General features: G+C 37.4%; 1 protein-coding gene across 5 annotated transcripts in view; it reads left to right on the forward strand.

Moving 5' to 3' along the window:
• Nucleotides 1-15,700, forward strand: part of STXBP5L (syntaxin binding protein 5L) — a 344,728-nt gene that overhangs the window by 303,276 nt on the left and 25,752 nt on the right. For all 5 annotated transcript variants that reach the window (XM_090265844.1, XM_090265853.1, XM_090265871.1 and 2 more), the window contains one exon: nucleotides 14,545-14,715. In XM_090265844.1, coding sequence (XP_090121970.1) covers nucleotides 14,545-14,715 — 171 coding nt within the window. The remainder of the gene's footprint in view (nucleotides 1-14,544; nucleotides 14,716-15,700) is intronic.

Here is a 15,700-nt window from a genome sequence, read left to right on the forward strand (position 1 = left end):
GGTCTCTCAGAAGAATCTTCTTGTTTAAAGGACCCCGACAGCCCTAGAATTTCCACAGACTCACCCACTCTGGGAACAACAGCCAGAGCAACAGTTAGAGAGGTGTCAGTCCCATACCGAAGTGGGAGAAGTGCCTGGAAAAGGGCGAGTACTGAGCAACCTGCATTGTTTCCTCTCAGACCCCTCCCCCACATACAGTGCAACAACATGGTGAAAGGGAACACCATGTACTGATGAGTACCTAAGGCTCCACCCCTTACAACATAACAGGTTAGACTGTTCTACTGAAAACACAGAGGCAAACAAACAGGAGCCTGTCAAGATGAGAAGATGGAGAAGTATGGCCCAAAAGAGGGAATGGATCAAAGTTCCAGAGGGAGAACTAAGCGATGAGGAGATAGCCAACCTAACAGATGCAGAGTTCAAAACACTGGTGATAAAGGTGCTCACAGACTTGACAGATATGCTTAAGTGTGGTAAACGCATAAAGGAAGAAGTGAAGGCTATGCTAAATGAAACGAAGAAGTATCCACATAAAACCAATGGTGAAGAGAAGGAAAGCAGGATTCAAATCAATGATTTGGAATATAAGGAAGGAAAAGTCATCCAGTACAGAATGAGGAAAAAAGAATTGGAAAAAATGAAGAGAGGCTCAGGACCTCTGGGACAACTTTAAAGGTGCCAACATTCGAATCATATGTGTGCAAGAAGAAGAGGAAGAGCAAGAAATTGAAAGCTTATGTGAAAATATAATGAAGGAAAACTTCCCAAATTTGGTGAAGGAAATAGAAATACAAGTCCAGGAAGCCCAGAGAGTCCCAAAGAAGCTAGACCCAATGAGAACCACACCAAGACACATCAAGAACACCACAGAAAATAAGATCAGAGACCAACATCTTTTATAAATATAAACGCAAAAATTCTTAAAATACTAGCAAACAATATCCAAAAGCATATTAAAATGACAATATACCTTGACCAAGTGGGATTTACATCAAAAATGCAAGGGTGGTTCAACAAAAGAAAATAAATAACATAAAAAATCATACTAATAGAATGAAAGGGGAAAACAAATGATCATATCAATTGATGCAGAAAAAGCACTTGACAAAATTGAAAACCCTTTCATGATAAAATGCTCAGAAAACTGGGAATAGAAGGGAACTTCCTCAAACAGATAACGGACATTCATGAAAATCCTACAGACAATATACTACTCAATGATAAAAGACTGAAATTGTTCCTCCAGAATAAGACAAGGATGCCCATTTTTATGACATCTATATTGTCATGGATTTTTATATTGTAATGGAAGCCAGAAAAATTAGGCAAGAAAAAGAAATGAACGGCATCCAAGTAGGAAAAGAAGTGAAACTATCCCTAGTGACAGATGCTATGATCCTATATACAGAAAATTCCAAATAATCTACAAAAGAACAACTGAAACTAATGCACAAATTCGGCAAAATTGCAGGGTATAACGTAAATACAAAAATCAGTTCTGTTTCTATACATCAAGAATGAAAGTTTTAAAAAAGAATTTTTTAAAATATTTCATTTACAAGTCTTAAATAAATTTAACCAAGGAAATGTAATACTTGTACACTGAAAACTACAAAGAGTTGCCAAAAGAAATAAAGAAGACCTAAATAAATGCAAAAACATCACTTAACTTTGGAAGACTTAACTTTGTTTAAATATCAATATCACCCAAAACAGCCTAATAGCTTTAGCTTCAATGCAGTCCCTACCAAAATACCACTAGGTTTCTTTCTTTCTTTTTTTTTTTTTGCTGAGTAAAAGAGCTTATTCTAAAAGTTATGTAGAAGTGCCAAAGCAAGAAAGTTGGAGGTCTCATACTTCTCAATTTCAAAACTTTCTGCATAGTTGCAGTAATCAAAACTGTTTTATTAACATAGACATAAACCAATGGAATAGAGTTGAAAGTCCAGAAATAAAACCATACATCTACGACCAGCTGATTTTCAATAAGTTGCCAGGACAATTCAGTGGGGGGAAAAGTACCAGTCAACAAATGGTACTGAGAAAACTGGAAATCCATATGCAAAATATTGAGGATGGAACTTATACCATATACCAAAAAATGGAGCTGTGACTTAACTTTAAGAGCTAAAACTCTTAAAAGAAAACATAGATAGAAGTCTTAATTACCCTTTTTTGGTCAATAAATTCTTAGATATGACACTAGAAACAGGAGTACCAAAAGAAAAAAAACTGATAAATTTGACTTCATCAAAATTAAAAATTTCTGAACATCAGAGGACATTACTTAGAAAATGAAATGACAAGCTATAGAGAAAATATTTGAAAATCATGCCTGATAAGGGTCTACTCTTAAAGTTCCACAACAAAAAGCTCAATTCAAAAATAGCCAAAGGGAGCCTTCTGGCCAAGATGGAGGTGAAGACAGACATGTTGTGTCTCCCTCCACAACTAAGAAGGAATACAACTACCTAAAAACTAGAAACAACCAGAAGTTCTAGAAAATCAAACTGCATGGAAGTCCAGTAAGCAAAGATATAAAGAAGAAATACTCATCCAGACAGGTAGGAGGTGTGGAACCAGGGTGGAAAGGATGTGGTGTGATGGTGGCAACAGCGGCAGCAGCAGTAGCAGCGGCAGCAGCGGCAGCAGCGGCAGCAGCAGCAGGCCGGCCAAGAGCGTAGTCACACAATTTAAAAAGTCAGGAGGGACACCTGTGGAGCATTCCCAGCTTCTGACCAGACAGTGCAGCTCACAGTCTCAGCACCAGGGAGATCAAGCCTCATTACTTCTGACTCTGCAGACCAGTGGGGGTTGGGGTGGAGGCAGAAACTGCCAGTCTCTCAGGAAAGTCCACTTGTTTAAAGGGCCCCTGTGGTCCTAGAACGTCTGCAGACCCACCCACTCTGGGAAAGACAGCCAAGGCAGCAGCTAGAGAAGCACCAGTCCCATAGGGAAGTGAGAGAAGTGTCTGGAAAAGGGACAAGTGTTGGGCAGGCGGCGTTGTTCCCTCTCAGATCCCTCCCCCACATACAGTGCCACAATGTGGTGAAACGGGTTGCCCTATACTGATGAAACCCTAAGGTTCCGCCCCTTACAACGTAACAGGAGCGATAGATCAACCTGGGACTCGGAGACAAACAAACAAAGGAGCCTGTCAGAATGAGGACAGAGAGAAGTATGGCCCAAAAGGGGAAATGGATCAAGGTTCCAATGGGAGAACTAATTGACAAAGAGATAGCCAACCTAACAGATGTGGAGATAGACAACTTAACAGATGAAGAACTCAAAACACTGGTGATAAAGATGCTCATAGGCTTGACAGCTATGCTTGAGTATGGCAGACGCATAAGGGAAGAAGTGAAGGCTATGCTAAGTGAAACGAAGGAAAATTCACACAAAAACCAATGGTGAAGGGAAGGAAACCAGAGTTCAGATCAATGACTTGGAACATAAGGAAGAAAAAAACAGTCAACCACGCAGAATAAGGAGCAAGAATTGAAAAAAGTGAGGAAAACTTCCCAAATTTTGCAAAAGAGATGGACATACAGGTCCGGGAAACAGAGGGTCCCGCGCGATCTGGACCCAGAGGGGACCACACCAGGATGCATCATGATTGAGAATCCAAAGGTGAAAGACAAAGAGAGAGTCCTGGAGGCAGCAAGAGGGAGGTGGAGAGTTGCCTACAGGGGGATGCCTATAGGACTGTCAGCTGATTTCTCAGAGGACACTTTGCAGTCAGGAAGGGACTGGCAAGCAGTATTCAATGTGATGAAAGGCAACCTGCAACCAAGATTACTCTATCCAGCAAGGCTATCATTTGGAATGGAAGGGCAGATGGAGTGCTTTCCAGAAAAGATGAAGCTAAAGGAGCTCATCATCACCAACCCACTATTATATGAAATGTCAAAGGGACTTACTTAAGAAAAAGATCCAAACTATGAACACTAAAATGACAACAAACTCACAACTATCAACAACTGAATCTAAAAAAAAAAAAAAATCCAACTAAGCAAACCAGAATAGGAACAGAATCACAGGTATCAGGATCATTTGGAGGATTATCTGCCTGGACGGTGGAGGGGGAGAAATGGGGATATGGTGCAGGGATTAAGAAGCATAATCATGTGCTACAAAATAGACGGGGTAGTTAAGAAGAATATAGGAAAGGGTGAAGCCAAAGAACTTATATTCATGACCCATGGACATGAACTAAGGGGGGTTGGATTGCGGGAGGGAATGGGGATATTGGGCAGAGAGGAGCAAAGGGGTAAAAAATTGGAACTACTGTAACAACATAATCAATAAAATATACTTTAAAAAAAATAGCCAAATGATTATGTAGACATTTTTCCAAAGGTGATACAGTCATGCACCACATAAACAATGTTTTGGTCAATAGTGGACAACATATACAATGGTAGTTTCATATAATTATAATGAATTATGATCAAAACGCTTGTTGTGATGTTCGGAGATAAGGCTGAGTCCAATTCACTGTTGAATTTACTGCTCGCCCTGGGTGGTTTCAATGGATGAGGACACTCAACATGCTGTTCACCTGCACTGTGCCTGCTCATGGCTGGGGCCCTGACTTGGCAAGGGAACTACTGGAGTAAGCTGGGGAGGAGGACCAAGAGCCCACCACCCCTGCACACACTCATGCACATAAATTCACTTTCCTTCCCTCTGTTTTTCTTTTTCTCTCTTTCCTCCTAATCTCATTCTTCCACCTTCTCTGTTCCTCCCTGTCTCCCTTCTATTTTTCATCCCAAATTTTATCTCTCTGGGTCTTTTTTAACCTCTGCTCTCTCTTTTTCTTCCTTTCACTTCCTTCTCCTCCTGGTTTGTACTTTCCCTTGATGGTCACCTCTCTCCTCAGCCCTTCCCTCTTATCCTCTAATTTGTGCATGCACACATGTACACACATACACTTTATCTTTTATACCATATTTTTACTATGTTTAGATACATAAGTACTTATGATTGTGTTACAGTTACTTATAGTGTTTGGTACCATAGCATGATGTATAGATTTGTGGTCTAGGGGCAATAGCTATACCCTATAATACCCTAGGTGTGTAGTTGGCTGTACTACCTATGTTTGTGTAAGTATACTTATGATGTTTACACAATGATAAAATTATCTAAAATATCTTTGTCATTAAGCAATGCATGACTGTATATAAATGGCCAAAAGCACATGAAAAGATGTTCAACATTACTAATCATTAGGGAAATGCAAATCAAAACTACTCTGAGGTATTCAATAGGCCATAGTTACCATTTTTTTAAAAAAGTGCTGATGAGGATGTGGAGAAAATGGAACTCTTGTGTGTTATTGGTGGGATTGTGAAATGGTACAGCTGCTATGAAAAACAGTCTGGAAGATGCTTAAAAATATTTTAATTATTATTATGATGTGATCCAGCAAATTCACTTATGGGTACATAACCAAAAGAACTAAAAGCAAAGTCTTGAAGAGGTATATGTGTAAACATATTTATAGCAGCATTATTGACAATAGCTAAAATTTGGAAGCAAACCCGGTGTCCATCAATGGATAAATGGCTAAATAAAATGTGGCATGTACATACAATGAAATGTGTTCAGCCTTAAAAAGGAAGGAAATTCCGACATATACTACATGGATGAACCTTGAGGACATATGCTAAGTGAAATAAGCAAGTTACAGAAAGAAAAAAAAAAGTGTTATTTCCTTGATACATAGCATTAATTGATATGATTATTTGTTTTCCCCTTTCGTTTCTATTAGTATGATTTTTATGTTATTTATTTTCTTTTGTTGAACCACCCTGGCATTTTTGAGGTAAATCCCGCTTGGTCAAGAAATGCTTACATACAGCAAATGCATAAGGGAAGAAGTGAAGGCTAAGCTAAATGAAATGAAGGAAAATCCACACAAAACCAATGATGAAGGGAAGGAAACCAGGGTTCAAATCAATGATTTGGAACATAGGGAATAAAACAACAGCCAACCAGTACAGAATGAGGAAACGAGAATTGAAAAAAGTGAGGAGAGGCTTAGGAACCTCTGGGACAAGTTTAAACATGCCAACATCCAAACCATAGGGGTGCCAGAAGGAGAAGAGGAAGAGCAAGAAACTGAAAACTTATGTGAGAAAATAATGAAGGAAAACTCCCCATATTTGGTGAAGGAAATAGACCCACAAGTCCAGGAAGCACATAGAATCCCAAAAGAGGACCACACCAAGATACATCATAATTAAAATGCCAAAGGTTCAAGATAAAGAGAGAATCTTAAAAGCAGCAAAAGAAAAGCAGAGAGCTACCTACAAAGGGGTGCCTATAATACTATCAGCTGACTTCTCAAAAGAAACTTTGCAGGCAAGAAGGGAGTGGCAAGAAGTATTCAAGGTGATGAAAAGCAAGGACTTACAACCAATATTACTCTATCCAGCAAAGCTATCATTTAGAATGGAAGTGCTTCCCGGACAAGGTAAAGCTAATGGGGCTCATCATCACCAAGCTATTATTATATGAAATGTCAAAGGGACTTAAGAAAAAGAAGATCAAAATTATGAACATTAAAATGACAACAAACTCACAACTGTCAACAACTGAATCTAAAAAGTAAAAACAAAATGCAACTAAGCAAATCAGAATAGGAACAGAATCATAGGTATGGGGATCATTTGGAGGGTTATCAGCTCAGAGGGGGCAGGGGGAGAAATGGGGAAATGGTTCAGGGATTAAGAAGCATAATTGGTAAATACAAACTAGACAGGGGGAAGTTAAGAATAATATAGGAAAGGTGAAGCCAAAGAACTTATATGCATGACCCATGGACATGAACTAACTGGGGTGGGATTGCTGGAGGGAAGGGTGGTACTGGGCAGAGGGGAGCAAATGGGAAAAATTGGGACTACTGTAACATTATCAATAAAATATACTTTTAAAAAGATGTGATATATACTCATATATGTATCTGTATATATATACAATGGATAGTATATACAAGATTAGCTTGTCATGAGAAAGACAGAAACCTTACCATTTGCAACAACATGGATGGACCTTGAGGGCATTATGCATAGTGAAATAAGCTTGACAGAAAAAGTACTGCATATCAATTGCATGCAGAACCTTTAAAAAAAAAAGTCAAACTCAAAAACAGTAGAAAAGTGTCAGAAAAATAGGGAGAGACTTGTAAAAGACTACAGACTTTCAGTTATGAAATGAATATGTTCTGAGGGTCTGATATTACTAAATGTGGTTACTATAGTTGACAATACTGTAAATGTATAATTGAAACTTGCTAATAGGGTAGAACTTAAATGTTATCTCTAAATAAATAAGCAAGATGATGGGTATGTTAATTAAGTAGATGGTGGGAATCATTTCAGAATGTATACATATATGAAATCACCATAATATATACTTTAAATATCTTACACTTTTCATATGTCAGTTATACTGTGATGAAGCTGAAATTTTTAAATTAAATATTGTTATTCCAGGATAAAATATTTTATTAATCAGTGACAAAGCCTAAGGCAGTGTTTTCAGTAAGAGATTATTTTCCGGAAGACTATAAATTTGGTCCCAAAGAGTTTTTTTAAATCCATTTAAATGGGTGTTTAAATGCAATAGAAATTAGACTTGAAGAAAAATGAGAAATTATTGCTAAACAAAAAGGAAAAAGCTCTTTGAAAGTTTGGATTTCAGACTAAACATTAAATTTAGAGCATATAAACCTATACTCATTCATGGCATTTTAACTTTAACAAAATCGTAACTGTAACTTTGCTATAGAAGAATCAAATTAAAGCCTGGAATAAAAATTAAGCTGACTTCAAGGAGAAGTCTGTAATTCAGTCCCTTTGAGTCTTCACCTTAAAATTCTTCAGAAAAAATACCCTAAAAATAACAGCTTATAAACCTCAAAAGTGTCAGCAAAAAAGTACAGAAATGTATAGCCTGTTCCTTGTTTGGCAGTCACAAATAGTGAAAAAAAGACAAATTAAAAATTATGTGAGCTTCGGTTTTAGTGAGTATGATGATGATGGCAGAGGTGTCTGCCTGCACCAGGCCAATGGCATGCAGGACCAGCAGCATCAATGCTGAGCCACGGACAGTATGGTATTGTAACTAAAAAGAACTCAAGTCCAATGTGGTTTGGCATTGTTTTTGGCTGCAAAGTTTCTGAGTATACCTCGAAGATTCTCCTTGAGAGTTTGAGCTGCCTAACATTTTTAAAAATTCTTTTCCTGCTTAAGCAAATTAATCAATAAAACAACCAACATTAAATCAATCAACAAACCAATTGTCCTCTAACTAGGATTAAGCAGGGAGGGTAGGGAAAGAAGAGTTAGTACCTAACTATAAAAGTAAGCAAAGGTAAAATAATGTGATTTTTCAAACATTTTAACGATTTACATAATATCTGTATTTAATATGGTTAAATGCAGCCTTTTTTTTTTCATAGTTTTTAAAATCTAGTACTTACTTTGATTTAGCATTATGTTCAACATTTCACCATATACATCCTTTATAGCACAGTCATAATCTACTTTGTACTTTCTAGGATTTTTAGAGTGTATAAAAAAGTTTGTTTAACCAGACTAGTTTATGAAGTATTTAATTAATCTTCATTTATATTCTTCTCTTAAGCTTTGGCAAGGACTATGTTAAAAAATAATTTCAATTGTATTCAATAAGCCATTTTTCAGTAACTCATTGTTGTGCCTTTATACAATTAAATACATTAAATCAAATCTTGATTTAAAGGCACAATAGAAATAGCTTGTAAATTTTTTAAATTTACGAATCGTTCTGTAAAATAAAGAATAACAATTTCCTTTTGATTTAATACACTTATTGTTTTACAACTGAATTTTTTACAATGTTGAACTTTCTCTATGTGGCACAGAGCTCCACACAAGCTAAAAAACCCTTATAAGCAGGGAGCAGTTCTAGAAAATGGAAACCATTCTAGTTGCGTTAATGCAGAAAGTGACTTAATACAAGAACTAGGTGCTAATCAAATCACTGGAAGATTGGAGAAGTAAAGTCTAAGCTTCGCCTATAGGTATGATTTTCAGAATAAGGCCACCAAACAGGTACCAGGGAGCAGACACCTTTGCTACTGTTAGAAGCAAAGAATCAGAAGACTACTGCCAATCAATTGTTGAACTGGAGAGCATATTGTTACAAGATCAGGAATCTACTACAACTGCCTCTTGACGTACACAAATCTTGTGACTGGACACTGGAAAGTTGCTTTCTAAGCAAAACAAAATAAAGTCTGCATTGCAATAACACCAAAGAAGTGGAAATATGGCTTCCATTCCATTTTCAAATTACTGTATTTTTCGCACTATAAGATGCACGTGACCATTAGACGCACCTAGATTTAGAGGAGGAAAACAAGAAAAAAAATTCTGAACCAAATGGTGTACTAAAATATTTAATAAAATATAACAGAATATTTCAACCATGTAAAGTGAACAACAGTCAACAGCAGTATTAAGAACCATCATCACTGTCGTTAACAAGTGAAGAGAGACTTTAAGGTTCAAGTACTCTTCTAGTTTTCTGGGAACCCCAAGAATTCATCATTGCTAGTGTCAGAATTTATGAAGCTCAGTTGCTCACAATCACTGATATCACCTTCTTCACTATCTTCATACTGACCAGATGCCCTGAGATTCAGCAGTAAAGTGGGACATTTAAGCATCCCCTGGGGTTTCACATGGGCCCACCACTTCTAACAGCTGTTGCCACTGCTGACAGGTCAGGTAATACACTTCACGGTCTGTGATGCAATATTTGCTCCATAAGATGCACAGACATTTTCCAACTTCTGAAGGGAAAAAAAGTGCATCTTATGAAGCGAAAAATACAGTAATTGCCAGACTTTTTGAAACCCTGAAAGGTCACCATGCTATGAGGAAACCCAAGTCTTCTAAAGAAGCCACAATTGACAGTCCCAACAGAACTCAGTTTTTGTATCACTAGCCCAGACATGTGAGTAAAGACACCTCCAAAGAATTCCAGTCCCCCAGCTATTCAAGTAGTCTCAATCAAGGCCCTGGATATGATGGATATAATACCCCCATCTTGACTCAGCCTCCTTAAATCATGACTCACAGAATCTGTGAATATAATCATATGATTGTTATTTTACATCAGTAACATTTCTAGTGGTTTTAGATAACAAAAATATATAATATCATAAGTATTTAATATTTTGATTTATTTAGTATTTCAGAGACATTTTTAAGGTTATCATACTGTTATGTAATTATATACCACAATTTACCTAAAATTTTATGTTCCATTTTAAAGGATAGCTGCTGTGTAATTTTTATCTATAAGAACTAAAACTACAGTGAATAATTTAACTATAGACATTTTGTATTTCTTTTATATTTAGCATTATTTATTTATCATAAATCTCTAGAATGACTCTGTTTGAGCTATGACCACATTTCTTTATAAATGTTTTGAACCAACTCATATCTATCTTGAATATTTAGCATGGTAAAAAAAAAAAAGTTTAAAAATTTTAAGTACAAAAATAAATCCTTTAAGTTATAGGACCAAAAACCCTGGGCTGCCCATATATGGTAATGTAAGCTGGACCTTGGTCAAACCTGAGAACCTGAGGAAAATGTGGTCACTACATCAAGGGGGAGTGGTGGTGGTGAGACTAGCATGTTGAGAATCTAATAATTAATACCTCCCTGTTATATGCTGAAATGAAGTAATATGCATATAAAACAGCCACGAAGAGATGGTAATAGCTAGGCAACAGCTGTGGCATAGCAAGTGCGAGGGGTTCTGGCCAAATAAACAAATTTTACTATTATTCCCAGGTCCTCACAATATACCCTTGTGCCTGGCTAAGTCTGTGAGTCCTTCCCACATTCCTCTGGACAAACAGTGAGCTACTAAACAAGGCATCACATCTGAGGAAGGGGCAACTTGTCCTAACTGATGTATCTAGAGAGGGGTTTATTTTTGCAGTTTGTACCCCCAAAGTAGTTGCCATTTTCTAATTCATTCTAAGTCCTAGTTAATGCCAGCTGTTGCCACCAGAGTTCTTCCTATTTATCAGACTAGATTTAATAGTGAAGGATGGGTAGAGCTCTTGACTTCAGTCTCCTCATGGCTAACTATTCATGGGATATTTCCACCTCTCCAACTGTGAAATCTAGGATTTCTGAGATCTGTGTTAGTATGGAAGATGAGTGGCCCTAAAGGGCATGGATCTCAATATGTATTACACAAGCCATTCCTAAACCCTACCAAGTAATTATGTGACGCTGTGTCCCAGGTTTTTAGCATACAGACAATGAGAAAATCATGATTAGAATCCTGCCTCCATGAATACTACTTATGTAATTTAGATAATTTTCTGAATCTTTTTTTCCTTGAGTTTTAGTTTCCTCATCTCCAAAATTGTGGTAATAAAGCATATACCTTATAGGGTTATTGTCAAGATTAAGTGAATAATGTGTATAAAATGCCTGGCATTTAAAATATTCAATACATGTTAATTCTCATTAAAAAAAAATAGTATAACACAATAGTACATTCAAAAAAGGAAACCTAATTCTCATCTGTGCAAGAGCTGAAAGGGGATCTAGGAAACACACAATTTTATCAAAGTACAATACAAAAAGGCTATAATGAAGTAGACACTGAGTTCCCCATGTGAACATGGGTATTAAACATGAACTCCCCATTGAACTTGACTGTCCTTTGAATGACCAAATAAGAATATTTAAAATGTATTCTGAATATTGCAGAACTATGAGATGGTGCTTTAAATATTATTGTTTAAGCATTAAGAAAAATAAGGCATTTTTGTACAGCTATTTCCAAGTTTTTTAAGTCTTATCAAAACAGAGCTAATGTTATACATTCTAAATACACAGTACTGTTTGTCTTAGAAAGGGGAAGTTTCAATACTCTAAAACAAGAGTAACAATAATTTTGTTCAGAGTTTACCACATACCAGAAAGTATTCTTGCATGTGACATGTATTATCACAAAAACTCCACGAGATAGATAATAATATTTTACAGAAGAGGAAATGAAAGCATAAATATTTTAATAATTTGACTTCCGGCCAAGATGGAGGCCTAGACAGATACGCCAGGTCTCCCTCCACAACTAAGAAGGAATACAACTACCTCAAAACTAGAGACAACCAAAAGTTCCAGAAAAACCAGCTGCGTGGAAATCCAACAAAGATATAAAGTCCAGACAGGTAGGAGGGGCAGAGCCAAGTTGGAGAGCACACGGTGTGGTGGCAGCAGCAGTGTCAGGAGTGGCAGGCTGGCAGAAAGCACAGTCACACGTTTTAAAACATTGGGAGGGAATCCTGGGGAGCGCTCCCAGCACCAGACCAGATCCCACAGCTCACATTTCCAGCACTGGGAAAAAAATCAAACCTCATTGCTTCTGACTGTGCAAACCAGTGGGGATTGGGGCAGAAGAAAAAACTGCCAGTCTCTCAGGAGAGTCCGCTTGTTTAAAGGGCCCCCATAGTCCTAGAACATCCGCAGACCCACCCACTCTGGGAACAATGACCAGGGCAACAGCTAGAGAGGTGCTAGTCCCATTTGGAAGTAAGAGAAGTGTCTGGAAAAGGGGAGAGTGCTGAGTAAGCATCATTGTTCCCTCTCAGACCCCTCCCCCACAAACAGCGCCATAGCCTGGTGAATTTGGTCACCGGTACTGATAAATACCCAAGGCTCCTCCCCTTACAACATAATAGGTGCAACAGCTCTACCTAAGACACAGAGACAAACTACTACAGGAGCTAGTCAAGATGAGGAGACAGAGAGGTATGGCCCAAAAGAGGGAACAGATCAAGGTTCCATTGGGAGAACTAAGTGATGAGATAGCCAGCCTAACATATGCAGAGTTCAAAACACTGGTGATAAAGATGTTCAAAGGCTTGACAGATATGCAAATGCATAAGGGAAGAAGTGAAGGACATGCTAAATGAAACAAAGGAAAATCCATACAAAACCAATGGTGTAGAGAAGGAAACTGGGGTTCAAATCAATGATTTGGAACATAAAGAAGAAAACACTCAACCAGTACAGAATGAGGAAACAAGAACTGAAAAACATGAGGAGAGGCTTAGGAACCTCTGGGACAACTTTAAACGTGCAACATTCAAATCATGGGGATGCCATAGGAGAAGAGAAGAACAAGAAATTGAAAGCTTGTGTGAAAAAATAATGAAGGAAAACTCCCCAAATTTGGTGAAGGAAATAGACATACAAGTCCAGGAAGCCTAGAGTCCTAAACAAGCTAGACCCAAAGAGGACCACACCAAGACACATCATAATTAAAATGCCAAAGTTTCAAGATAAAGAGAAAATCTTAAAAGCAACAAGAGGAAAGCAGAGAGTTACCTACAAGGGGGTGCCTGTAAGACTACCAGCTGATTTTTCAAAAGAAACTTTGCAGGCAAGAGGCAATTGGCAAGAAGTATCCAAGGTGATGAAAAGCAAAGACTTACAACCAATATTACTCTATCCAGCAAAGCTATCATTTAGAATGGAAGAGCAGACAAAGTGCTTCTCAGACAAGGTGAAGCTAAAGGAGTTCATCATCACCAAGCCATTATTGTATGAAATGTTAAAGGGACTTATTTAAGAAAAAGAAGATCAAAATTATGAATATTAAAATGACAACAAACTCACAACTTTTAACAAATGAATCTAAAAAATAAAAACAAAATGCAACTAAGCAAACCAGAATAGGAACAGAATCATAGGTCTGGGAATCATTTGGAGGGTTACCAGCTGGGCGAGGGAAGGGAGAGAATGGGGAAATGGTGCAGGGACTAAGAAGCATAATCGGTAGGTACAAACTAGACAGGGGGAAGTTAAGAATAATATAGGAAAGGTGAAGCCAAAGAACTTATATGTATGACTCATGGACATGAACTAAGGGGGGTGGGATTGCTGGAGGGAAATGGGGTACTGGGCAGAGGGGAACAAAGGGGAAAAAATTGGAACTACTGTAACAACATAATCAATACAATATAATTTAAAAATAATAATTTGTAAAACTAGTAGAATTTGGATTTTAGCCCAGGCAGTCTAGCTCTAGAGTGAATATTCTTAAGTACCATTCTCAACTTCACACAGCAAGATGCTTCCATTCTATAATTTAATCTACAAGGACTTGAAGTACTTCTAAAACTTACATGAATAGGTATTTATTTAAATTAATCAAAAGAAAGTTTAGTACTATGACCAATTTGTATTGTCATTAAATGGTAGAATGCATAGTGAGGATATAGAATATTAAACTATGTTAATTAGTCAAATTTTAAAATTTTTATATTTAATAACTGAAATATTTGACTAGTTATTGAAATTGAGATAAGTTTTAAAATAGGAAGGATTTAGCCATGTTTATATGGTTTGAACAAAAAGAATCCTCACTCTTATTAATCTACACACTTGGATTTCTTTATATTGATTCAATTATGATACTTATACTTCCTTCTTCTTCTTGGTACAGATCATGTAAATGGACACTGCACAAGTCCAACTTCTCAGAGTTGCAGTTCTGGAAAGCGTCTTTCTAGTGCTGATGTTTCAAAAGTAAATCGCTGGGGGCCTGGAAGACCACCATTTCGAAAAGCACAGTCAGCTGCTTGCATGGAGATTTCTTTACCAGTTACAACAGAAGGTAGGTTAAACATACAAGTTTTTGTGGATACAATTAAAATCTGGCATACCATAGTAATGGGAGCTGAAGGACAAGGGATGGAGGTCATGTGTAAAAGATATAAAAAATGAGTCAACTCTAGACAATGAGTAACTGACAGCATGACTTCTGTGGCCATGACTGCAAGTTCATTCACACTCCACCTCCTCCTTCACCTCTAAAACCAGATGGCTCTGCTTATTGGTAGGTTCCCACCTCCTCTGTACAAGGGAGACTTATGCCTTAATCTGTGATCTACACTCCAGTAATAATTGAGGGTTTCTTTCCATTTCAGTGGTAAGCCTTTTAGCGTCTCTACCTATAAATAGTTATTTAATGTCTGGCAACATTAATTTCTCAACTGTCAAGCGCATGTGACAAAAAAAAAAATAGCAAGATATTGAATTCTAAAGTTTACTGTCTCCTTCATATGTTTAAAAAAGGATTCGTCGTCGTCGGCAGCCGTCCGTCTCGAGAGACGATGGTGTAGCTTCTTAAGAGTCTATCTGCACCGCCGAGAATGGCTGTGCAGTCCGACTCGGGAGTGACATGGTATCTGTCTCCTCCCGTGTTGAATCGACATCTTGTGATGACGCTGAAGCTACAGAGCCTGGGCAGGGTAATATGGAGGGTCTGCTGTTGCAGACCTTAAAAAAGGTCTTAATAATAATCCTTAAAAAAGGATTATTTGCTTACTTATGAAATGAATGTGGGGGCAAGAAGTAAAGTACAAGAGCCAGAAAGCCAGAAATTTTTAGAGAAGGGAAAAAGAAAAGGAAGGAATCTTGTAATTTTGCTGCTACTGTCTTGCTGATAAAGAACTTTGTGGAGAGAGATAGGAAAAAATAATCTTAGAAAGATTTGATATGGCAATTCTATGCTATAAAGTAATTCCCCATTTATCACCCCATTTATCAACAAATTTGATAGTAATGATCTATGTTATTCTTCAAATTTTTAAAATAAA

This window comes from Furipterus horrens, unplaced genomic scaffold (genome assembly GCF_987537825.1).
Source record: "Furipterus horrens unplaced genomic scaffold, mFurHor1.1.pri manual_scaffold_1, whole genome shotgun sequence".
NCBI classification, from domain to species: domain Eukaryota; kingdom Metazoa; phylum Chordata; class Mammalia; order Chiroptera; family Furipteridae; genus Furipterus; species Furipterus horrens.